The 11,540-nt window shown below is 33.4% G+C and overlaps 3 protein-coding genes across 3 annotated transcripts; 2 read left to right on the top strand and 1 right to left on the bottom strand.

Annotated features, from left to right (window-relative positions):
* Window positions 1-281: 281 nt before the first annotated feature.
* Window positions 282-2,459, top strand: LOC111878631 (uncharacterized). Its single transcript, XM_023875141.3, has 3 exons — window positions 282-734; window positions 858-1,437; window positions 1,619-2,459. The coding sequence occupies exons 1-3, from the start codon at window positions 364-366 to the stop codon at window positions 2,339-2,341; spliced, it is 1,674 nt and encodes a 557-aa protein (XP_023730909.1). The 5' UTR covers window positions 282-363; the 3' UTR covers window positions 2,342-2,459.
* A 2,019-nt stretch (window positions 2,460-4,478) lies between these two features.
* Window positions 4,479-5,626, top strand: LOC111878659 (uncharacterized). The gene is made up of 2 exons (XM_023875177.3): window positions 4,479-4,881; window positions 5,087-5,626. Exons 1-2 carry the CDS (start codon window positions 4,524-4,526, stop codon window positions 5,407-5,409), a joined length of 681 nt encoding a protein of 226 aa, XP_023730945.1. The 5' UTR covers window positions 4,479-4,523; the 3' UTR covers window positions 5,410-5,626.
* A 3,557-nt stretch (window positions 5,627-9,183) lies between these two features.
* LOC111878615 (uncharacterized) lies at window positions 9,184-10,142 on the bottom strand. Its single transcript, XM_023875126.3, has one exon. It carries the CDS (start codon window positions 10,119-10,121, stop codon window positions 9,492-9,494), a length of 630 nt encoding a protein of 209 aa, XP_023730894.1. The 5' UTR covers window positions 10,122-10,142; the 3' UTR covers window positions 9,184-9,491.
* Between the last annotated feature and the right edge of the window lie 1,398 nt (window positions 10,143-11,540).

Here is an 11,540-nt window from a genome sequence, read left to right on the forward strand (position 1 = left end):
AACACTACACACCACCATTTACTTCGTTATAAATATAACACTCCAGAATATATCCAAAATATATGTTAAACAGAACTCCAACCATTCCAAACATTACATATCACTACCTACTTCGTTATAAATATAACAGGAGCCATATTTTTTGAAAAACGGTTATATTTTTAAATTTGAAAAAATTAATTATTTTTATTAAAATACTACGATTAGATTACTCATTTTTATTTTATTTTATTTATTTTTTTGTATTTTTTGTAAAGTTAATATCCATTTTTCAAACAAACAATTCCGATCTTGCTAGGTTGACGGATTGGTCCGCATATTATTCAAAGCCGAGCCGGTGGCTGTAGAAAGCAGAACCCTTACATGGCCAGACCAAACCATGAGAGAGAACCGGACGATAATAAAGGATCACCGCCGGAGGCTGCGGCGTGGGGGACGTGGGAGGAGCTTCTTCTAGCCTACGCCGTCAACCGATTCGGCACCAACAGCTGGGATTCTATATCGTCCGAGTTGCGGAAGCGGAGCACCGCCCAGATCGTCTTCACTCCTAAACACTGTAAACAAAAATACCAAGAACTCGAACGCCGTTTCGGCCAATCAAACGGTGACGATGTCGATATCGATGACGGCAGTGGGACTGCCGCCGCCGCTGGTGTCCCTTGGATCGAAGAACTAAGAAAACTACGAGTCGCAGAACTACAGCGGGAGCTCCAAAATTTCGATATCTACATCTCGTAATAATTAAATCTAAAAAAACGCATATAGATCTAAACCTAATCTCCCGTCTGTTCGTTTTGTTTGATGAAACTATCATGTGAGTCAGAGATCTGATGATTCCAATGTGCTTTTGGTGCCAGGTCATTGCAATTGAAGGTGAAGAAATTGACCGAAGATGGTGAAAAAAACGGTTGTGCAGCAGAAAGGAATAAAAAGCCAGAATTAGGGCAAAAAATCGACGAGATTGAAATTAAAAAAGAAGAAGGGGAAGATAATAAATCGGCAGATCTGGTAATTTCCGGCGAGGAACATGTTCCCGGCGTCGATGAATCCTACAGGGACAATCAATCTATGAACGGTTCAAACGGAAACCTAGAAACCGCCAGTCCGGTGCGTACCGTCGACGGAAAATCAGAATCGTCGCCACACTCGCCGATCAGACCGGAGGGTTCAAATAAGATTAGACCGGATTCAAATGAACCGGTGAAGACCGAACCGAGCCAAGAACCCGATTCAACAGTTAAGGATAATTCAGATGTACAAAGCTCGGCGAGTAAGTCGATGAAGGAGAGGAATGATAGAGTGCGACGCGGGAGCAGCAAAGGTGATGAAGATCAATCGAGAAACAGCATTCCTGTTAAATCCTTGCCGTTGATCGATATCTTGCAGAAAGTACAGAAGCTCGGCTCGGCGTTCCTTGATCGGCGGCTTGACAGACAGGTAACTAATTAATTAATTATATTTTATAAAAAAAAAAAAAAAATTTGTTAGTTTTGTTAATTCGTTTGAAATCTTTTTTTTTATTGGGTCTGGTAAATTGTAAAATATGGTTCTGATTTGGTTAAGTTGAGAACTTATGTTATAGCCTCTTAATCCATTAAGCACTTTATACAATTTGCAGGAAAAGCTAAAGTACAAGAACTTGATAAGAGAACACATAGACTTCGAGATATTACAAACAAGGCTAAAAGAAGGGTGGTATTCAGATGGAAACAAGAACTTCTTTCGTGATCTTCTACTTCTCGTTAACAACATTTTCATCTTCTTCCCCAACGAATCCCAAGAATCCATTTCTGCAATCCATCTTCGAAAATTTATCATGAACGAAATGGCATCCAAGAAAAAACAAAAATCCGAATCACAACCCCCCAAATTGATTGTTTGTAAAAAACGCAGCTCGATTGCAGCTAAAGAAACGACAAATGAAAAAGAGTTATCAAACGAAAAAGAAAGAGAATTAGAATTGTCTTCGATTTCAAAGAAAATTAGTAAAAATAATAAGCCGGTTGAGTTGGAGGAGAAGAAGAAGAGTGCTGCAAAGTTTTTGAATAGAATGAAGGAAAGTTTGTTGGTTTCCAAGAATGAGGCGGCAGAAGTGGCGGCTGGTGGTGGTTCTGGGAATGATGGTGGTGGAGGGGGGCAAAAGAGAGTCGGTGAAGGGAAGAGGAGCTCGGGGCAACGGAAAGAAGCGGATAGTCCGACCAAGAAGAATGTAGGACGGCCGCCTAAGAAAGCGGTGGCACAACCTTCGGCGGGCGGTGGTTTAGGGAAGCGGAATCGGGACGATGGGGAGTCTGAATCATTGGTTTCGAAACAAGGAAAGAAGAAATCGAAGAAATTATAGTGAAATAGGCAATTAGTTTTAAGGGTGGTGGTTTATTTTCACAAGTGTTTTAGTGTTTTACATTCACATTTTGTATCATTTGTTTGTTGATATTTAAATAACTTCCCCTTTTATTTTATCTTTTTTTTCTTATTAGAAGCGAGGAGCAACGATTTTCATATTATCAACAATCAAATCATCGCAAATTAAACGTTAGAACAACAAGAAATAAACCAACATTAACATTCTTCTACGAATCTTTTTGAACATTATAATCTCTTTGATGTCATTCTTTAGTCTTTCTTGACATCTCGGAACAATATATACACTTTACTACAATGTAAACGAGTCTAGCTATTTGAGATCAACTTCTAAAGAGTTTAACTCCAGTTTAGCTGAGCTTGAGCCCTAACTACATCTTCTTAGTATTATTAGGCTTACAAACCTAAACAAACTTAAATGAGCTTATATACACTTAAATAATATAATATCTATTTTTAATTTATAATTATAGTTAAATAATTATAATTATAAAATTATAATAATTATTTCATTATAATTTTAAACAAGTTGAGCCTGAGCCTACCTAAGCTCGAGTTCAGCTCATTTACAGGGGCGACTCAACCAATTTGGGGACTCTAAGCAAATAAAAAAAAAATCAGGGTCCTTCAAGTAAACAAATAAAAAAATCAGAGCCCTTCTATCAGTATATTTCATAGCTCATTTATAGGGACGGCTCAACCAATTTAGGGACTCTAAGCAAATAAAAAAAATCAGGGTCCTTCAAGTAAGCAAATAAAAAAAATCAGAGCCCTCCTATGAGTTTCGAACTTGTGATCTTTAGTTTTATAAACCAATGGTTTTTTCAACAAACCAAGCTTCAACTTATCTTTGTAACCTATGAAATACATATATATATATATATATATATATATATATATATATATATATATATATATATATATATATATATATATATATATATATATATATATATATATATATATATATATATATATATATATAATAAGCTTTAAAATTGGAGGCCTTTTGAAATTGCAGGCCCTAGCCCTTGTTTAGTTTTACAAAAAGTAGAGCCGGCCCTGCTCATTTATACCTCTATGTGTTACCAATAAGTAATATCTTATATTAGTATTTTTTATAATAGAAATTGTTTTAACGTAAATTTCTCAAAAAAAAAAAAAAGTTAAAAACATACGATTTTTTTTAAACAACAAATATACTACCAAATACTATGCTAAACCCTTGGTAAAAGGATATGATTTATATGCTTCAAGTCATAATATTCCACACAATTAGAATACATTTGTGTACCTGCGGAGGAACCAACAAGTAGAATCTGATTTGACGATAAGTTTTAAGAATTCCATTTGCAGATCGCAACCCTTGGTAAAAGGATATGATTTATATATTACAAGACTTAAACTCTCACTTCATAAAAACAATACCAAATCCTATGCTAAACCCTTGGTAAAAGGATATGATTTATATGCTTCAAGTCATAATATTCCACACAATTAACTTCAAGTCATAATCATGGTTGTCAAAATCGCGATCCTGATCGTAGGATCGTACGATCCTACGATCCTAGGTGTGAAAAACGATCCGGATCGTAACAGAATCGTATTTGGGGTAGGATCGCAGGTAGGATCGTAAGATCGTAGGTAGGATCGTAGGATCGAGATCCGATCCGATCCTACCTTCCTTTGATTTTTTTTTCTTTTTTTTTTGCAAATGAATTTTTGTTACCACTTTATATCTTTTACCCTTTACCAATCTATATTTATCATTTTTTATTGTGACTTATGACTAATATTTTGAAGTTCTTATAATTTTTGAACGAAAAATTAAATGTTTGAAATATTTTTCATGATTAAATATTATAAATTAAAATTATATTATATTTTGTGGGATCTTAGGATCTCGATCCCGATCTTACGATCCCGATCTTGCAAACTCAAAAACGATCCTAGGTAGGATCCCGATCTTGACAACCTTGGTCATAATATTCCACACAATTAACCCAAATTGAGTTTTCCAAAATCCAAATAATGACTTCAGGGACGAAAACTGGGAAGTTATATAAAAGTAGGGACTAATTGTGCATTTGACCCCGTAAATTAAGTTCCGCCTCCAAGATCTAAGACACACACACACACTCATACTGTAGTGTGTACCCAAAATGACGACGAGAGAATCGGCGACGGTGGAATCCGGCAACGGTATCAACCTGGATGCTCGAATCTACAAACCAGCACACGAAGACAACGATTCAAGCAGAGATGACCAAAAAATTGCAGTCGTTTTAGTCCACCCTTATTCAGTGTTAGGTGGTTGTCAAGGCCTTATGAAGGGCATTGCTCGTAATCTAGCTGATCATGGCATTCCCGCCGTCACCTTCGACATGAGAGGCGTCGGTAAGTCCACCGGAAGACCTTCCCTCACCGGATTCTCCGAAGTCTCCGACGTCGTTGCGATCTGCAAATGGACTTCTCAAAACTTATCGTCAAATCGGATTCTACTTGTTGGTTCCTCCGCAGGTACACAAATGTATTCTAATCCATTTCGTTTGCATCATAATCTCCACTAAATAATAACCTTTATCACGATTAACAAATTCTACAACACTTGATCTTTAATATCGGAGCTAGGGTTTTCCATTATCCGTTTTCCGTTTTCCAAATCGATATAACTTTGTCAGTCACACTAAATCTGGAGTCAACTGATAAATTCCTTCGAACCCAGGCGCACCAATTGCAGGGTCTGCTGTTAATGTGGTAGATGAAGTTGTGGGTTACGTGAGCCTGGGTTACCCTTTTGGGTTAACTGCTTCGATTCTGTTTGGAAGACACCATAAGGCGATTTTGCAATCTCCAAAACCTAAACTTTTTGTGATGGGGACGAAGGATGGGTTTACGAGTGTGAAACAATTGGCCAACAAGATTAAAACTGCAGCAGGTCGTGCAGAAACACATCTTATTGAAGGAGTTAGTCATTTCCAAATGGAAGGTCCTGCTTATGATACTGAAATGGCCAATCTTATAGTCACATTCATTTCCTCTTTGTGATATGAATATATGTCATGATATGATATACCAGATAACATGTGTCATTGTAAGCTGTAATTCCTTATAACTTGTTGTATTGTATTATTCATCTGTTAAAGAAAATTGTGTCATTGTAGAACTATAAGCCAATAGTGTTCATGTCTGCACTAACATGTAACAGGATCACCTTGTATTGCTTTTACACCATTTCTTTTTCTTACACCCTTTTGCTCCAAAATGATGTGAAACATTCAGGTGCCAATTGTGCTTCTTTAATTTTAGTTTATTTAAGTGTATAGATAATTTCAGATGTAATAATTGTTACGTGTAATAGTATCATGTATGTTACAAAGATAACGACTTGAAAGGGTAATTAGCTTTCAATTTTATTCACATTTAGTCATTGATTATTTTTATTTTATTTATTTATTTATTTGTGTGTTTGATTTATTAATGAATTATTTGAAATTGTTCACATTTTACCTTTATGACCGTCTCCAACCCGATATAAAGATAAATTGTGAATAATTTCAAGTAATTAATGGGTAAATTAAACATGAAAAAAAGTTCAATGTATAAATATGAATAAAATTGGAAGTTTGTTACCAAATATCTTGTGTAATTCTTTTTAAATCATTTGAACTATGTTTTATTAATTGGGTGTTCAGATTTATTGCAAACTTTACAATTGCTGATTTATATTTGCTACATATTTTATTATAATTTTTAAACATCATAATAATCACTTTGATTGATACACCTCTTACCTATTATCAAGTTAAATACTCTATTATTTAATACATCATAGATCCATTACTTTGTTCAACATTGTTACTTTGTAATATATATAAATATAATATATATATATATATATATATATATATATATATATATATATATATATATATATATATATATATATATATATATATATATATATATATATATATATATATCATACCAACACTATAACAAAGTTAATTTTACTCAAAGATTTGTAACATGTTCTTACACATACTTCTTTTAGGAAAAATAAAATGCTACAAACATAAGCTTTCACTTGCGGTCTAGGAGTAATGTGAGGCCAAGGTTTGCAACAAATTTAAACACTCATTTAACAAAAGATGATTGGAAGGGTTTAAAATAAATGGAGACATAAGATATTTGTTAATTTGATCACACCAAATACAATGGTTGGTGTAAACGCTGACAATAAATATTTTACCATCAAATAGGAATCTTTCAAATTTTATAATACTAGTAAAAAAACTCATACGTTGTCGCAGGTTTTTTGTGTTTGCTAAATCAGAGATACAAGCATGTTGTTGAACCTGTCATCCACAGTTTGTTTCTACCTCTTCATATACATCTTCAAGTTGAACCAATGGTCTGGAGCTCATTTTGATGATTCGATTCCAACATCAAATGATTGCAAACCAGTTCATACCTAACCATGAGTCGGCCTTAATACAACTCCTAACGATGTTGAATCTGCTCAAATAGTTTTAAAAAAAGAAAACCAAAACCTTTCAAGAAACATAAGGGTATATTTATCTTTTCGATTTACTTTAACCATGATTTACCTACCTAGGCTTTGTATTGTATAAACATGGCAACCAAAATGGAAGTTATACAACTCAAAATGGTATGATTTACCAACGCCCTTGCCTGTTACGATTATGAGTTTTGGAGGGGATAACATCTCGAATCGTTCTGCATGGCTTCTCATTGACGGGAATTGTTCTTCGATTAAGGCTCCAATATACATGCAAAAATTTATTATATAAACTTGAAAAAAGTGTGCAATTAAATAAGATCATCTATCTGGTGGTATTTAGCAGCAGATTCTTGGTATTTTTGCTCCCATACGCTTCACTTGGCTAAATGACTATACTAGCCTAAGAAGGAGGATCAAACCCCTTCACTTCACATTCACTTACGCCATCCAAGGTGTCGAGTAATCAACAAGAGAAGTCACATGAATAATCGACAAGATGAAATCCACAAAACCAAGCTAATGGCATCAAGTCTTAGTCAAAACTCTACACAATAAATAACCTTAATTTAAAAAATTAGGTAAAATACTCAACTACATTTCCTTATCCAGTCTAGGTCCAAAAGAACCTATTATATGGGCAAAAGAACATTTAGCCCACCAAAAACTCAAACCCAACACAGTTGAGCAAAAGTCAAACTTGTCTAAAGTCAATTGTCACTGCATTGCGTCCCAGATGCTAGTTGCGATGCGGACACGCCGCAACAAAACAATCGGGGGACACTCTAGACATCCACATCGTGGCCAATCTTAGTTTATTAAGCAATTAATCGTTATAGATCAAGGATCACAACCTTATATCTGATTTTTCTTAGTGATTTAGTGGATCAAGCTTTATCCATTCCAAGGGCTAGATCTAACTAAATCTAAAACCCTAACAATATTAAGTCCATAAAAGCTCACAATTCCTTGCATGGTTGAATAGAACACAAGCAACCACATTTTTCTCTTTTCCTTAAGTCCAAAAACATGTACATTAGCTATCCAAAGTTTTCGAGTTACTCAACTCCAAGAACATAAGGTAAAACTTGAATAAAGTTAGGATCTTGAAGACTTGAAGACTTACAAGATCATTAAAGCTAAGGTTTTTATTTAAGAGGATGGAGGCTGGTGAAATGAGCAAACCCTAATCCTTACTTTCCTTAAATAGAGCACAAGGCCCAAGATCTGGGGTTTTGAGCTATGGTAGCCACCACACCACTAGAGACATAAATCGTGTCACCAATAAAACACATGGCTGCTCAACAAAACCTTTATTCCTGTGCCATGATTGAAGGTTTTTCCACAAAACCTTATTCTCTCTGCCTCAAAGTCGGTAGCTGATCAATCCCGATGACAAGTGTTACAATATGTAAGTAATAAGAAAAAACGTTTTGAATTGACCTATGATATTACGACAAACTTCAAATTACTAAAATCCATGGATAATCCGTTCAATAATTTTTTATGGATTGCCGATGGACCTTATTCTGTTGTAAAATAATTGGTATTTTCGATAGAACTTTCAAAAATTTGGCATTAACACATCAAAAATCACCACAAAGACAAAATCCACAAAACTTGCCAAAATTAAGGACTTTTATGTCAAAAGCCTTATTACATAATTGTGGAAATTTATCGATAATATGTAAGTAATAAGAAAAAAAAACTATTTGAATTGACCAATGATATTCCGAAAAACTTCAAATTACTAAAATCCATGGATAATCCGTTTGGTAATTTTTTATGGATTGCCGATGTACCTTATTCTATTGTATAACCATCGGTATTTTATTTATAGAACTTGTATGTTGGTTTTTTTATTATTAGAAATTGACATCATTCTATTGTAAAACCATCGAAGGTTCAAGTCTCGTCGTTGACATAAGTGAAGTTAAAAAGTAATTTAGAAGTAGATTAGATTTGTCGTTCAAAATAAAGTATATAAAGTATGTGTCTTTTAATAGTGTTTATATTTTACTAAAAGTGTTTAAAAAGTTATAGTATATATTATTGATTAAAACATTATAAGGATATTTAACGAGTTGAGTAAGTGAAACAGAAAAAAAGTTAAGCTAAAAGAGAACATTTCAAAAGAATTGAAAGACATTCAAAATGTATTTTTAGTAAATTCATCGGTTATTTATGAAAATAATAGTTGTAAATTTCTTGGATGAATCAATTTTTAAAATGAAAGAAGCATAAGATTGAAAACATTCTGTGTTATCAAAATAAACGTTTCAACCAATTTTCCATCACAGTATCAGACAATCATTTTATTCATATTAAAATTAAAATACTACTATAATTTCTGGAGCAAATGTGGATATATTTAGATTAAGGGTCTAACTGAAACATAACTCCTAAAGATCTTCCACTTATAAACACAAGAATTGCAGAATTACAAACAACCCCCTCTTCTGCAATCTTCTCAAAATTCCATCTTTGAAGGCTAAAGCTCAGAACCCCCCTCCCTCCACCATGCATCCATTGTGTTAACTATACCACCCCAACCCCTTAAGAAATAAGGGAAATAAGTCTATAAAACGATCAAGAATTACCTTCTCATTCACACACTTCTAGCCATCATTTCTTGAAATCTCCTGTAAGATTCTTGTTTTTCCAATCTGAATTTCTCATGGCAATTCGCTATAAACTTGTCTGCAAGACGATCGATCTCATTCATCTCATCAACAGTAATCCCAGAGCCCTTATTCCCATGATCATCACTCTTGTTCTTCTCTTCCAGCCATTGGAGGTACCCTGAGAGCTGCGACTCATGAGGAGCCATTTCATCAGCAAAGGAACCCCAGGTTGAATCATAGTAGACATGACCATTAAACGGGTTGGGTGAAGTCATCGGGACAACATGTGATGAACACCAGTTGTAGTGCAACCTAAACGATCCAAAGTAGAGCTTATTCTTGTTTTTGTTCTTCTTCAAGATCAGTGGTTCCAGGAAGTTGACATTGTTGAGTTGGATCTGTTTGAGAAGCTCGATGATTATGGTCTTGGCCTTGGTGAGGGCCCTTGCTAGTCGGAAGATGTGGGAGAAGATGAAGTTGTGGATTAGGGTTTTGAATTTCATGGAGGTTGCTAAAGAGGAAGATGATGATGGAGAAGGTGATGGAGCTCTAATGGCGAAAGGATGAGGGGATGAATATGGAGGGAGTGTTTTGAGTTGAGATGGGGTTGCCATTTTGTTGCTTTTTTTTTTGGGAGATGTGTTTGGAGTCTTAGTTTCAAATGGTATTTATAAGGGCAACAACATGATTACCAAATTTCCCCACTAATGATGTGTTCATTCAATAATTTGATTTTACATGGATATCCTTAAATTATATATTTATGTGACAATTTTTTTTCAGTTTATATAATAAGGTGTCCGGGTCGAGACGAAATACACTATCATTCTATGAACAAAACATACGACATTTTATGTACAACATATCTAACTACATCTATGATTCATGTTAATTATTTGTATAAATTGAAAGTTGTTGCATAGATTCATATAAAATTTAAAATTTGTTACATAAATTGATAAAATATAAAATATTGTTGCCATTTTTTATTTAGCAAATGTTATATTATTACACACTACTTGAAAAATTACCAGAAAATTTAGTTTTTATTTGATAAGCTAACTAATAAAAATATGATTTACTAAGACTAGCTAGATAAATTTAATTGACATAAAAATACATATGATGTATAATGAAATAAACATATAAGGATATATTTTGAAAATTTATAGAAAAACAATTATTTTAATTATTTTTTAAAAAATAATCTATAAGTTAGCTTATAAGCTATTTTAATGTTCTTATCAATAATTATATTGTAATAAATTTAAAAAATTAAACTAATTTATGTCACAAACAAATAAACACCGACTAAATAACATGTTTTCAATTAAAATGTTACATATTTTGTCTTTAGAATAGAACATGTTTGTATATTTGTTATAGAAAACAACTTTACTACGTAATTTTAAAAATATATATACAATTAACTTGTTGTAATTGTTGTATAATGTTTGTAAAATTGTATTCGTGTATATTAGTTTTCTAATTTGTTGTATTTGTGATATATTTTTTATATTTCATAGTTAATTAGAGTATATATAAATCAAAATTTAATATATCGGGAGGGAGAGTAGGTAATTTAAATAAAAGGGACAACCACTTTGCAGTTTCTGTAGGTGTCCACTTCGGTTCTTTTTTTCTTTTTTCCTTTTACACTCTTATGTTTTTCTTGATCTTATTCAGGACCACTGTTGATTGTTACTAGACCCGACCCGACAAGACCAACTTCTGCTACAATGTTTTTCTTTCTTGGATCAAAGTCATGCATTAAAAGTTGCACCATAAAAGACAATGAGCTTGTAACTTTAGAACGAAACTCACCAACACAAACAATTTCAAATTTCTTTTGGCTCATTTCCATAATTTAAGCTTGTAATCCATCAACCATGAAAACTTTTAATTCAACATTTGGTTTAGAGTTTTTGAAACACAAATACACATGAAAAATCGATTTCTTGTATAAAGCAAACCAAGTAATCTTTAGATACCATGTTTCTAGTGGTGGTTATAAACAATACTTATGACTATTT

The sequence above is a fragment of the Lactuca sativa genome, chromosome 9 (assembly GCF_002870075.4).
Source record: "Lactuca sativa cultivar Salinas chromosome 9, Lsat_Salinas_v11, whole genome shotgun sequence".
In the NCBI taxonomy this organism is placed as follows: Eukaryota; Viridiplantae; Streptophyta; class Magnoliopsida; order Asterales; family Asteraceae; genus Lactuca; species Lactuca sativa.

Coding starts and splice junctions, on each gene's coding strand:
- LOC111878615 (XM_023875126.3), bottom strand. CDS start 10,121: ATGGCAACCCCATCTCAACTCAAAACACTCCCTCCATATTCATCCCCT.
- LOC111878659 (XM_023875177.3), top strand. CDS start 4,524: ATGACGACGAGAGAATCGGCGACGGTGGAATCCGGCAACGGTATCAAC. Junction 4,882..5,086: donor ACTTGTTGGTTCCTCCGCAG/GTACACAAATGT, acceptor CTTCGAACCCAG/GCGCACCAATTGCAGGGTCT.
- LOC111878631 (XM_023875141.3), top strand. CDS start 364: ATGGCCAGACCAAACCATGAGAGAGAACCGGACGATAATAAAGGATCA. Junction 735..857: donor AATTTCGATATCTACATCTC/GTAATAATTAAA, acceptor TTTTGGTGCCAG/GTCATTGCAATTGAAGGTGA. Junction 1,438..1,618: donor ATCGGCGGCTTGACAGACAG/GTAACTAATTAA, acceptor TACAATTTGCAG/GAAAAGCTAAAGTACAAGAA.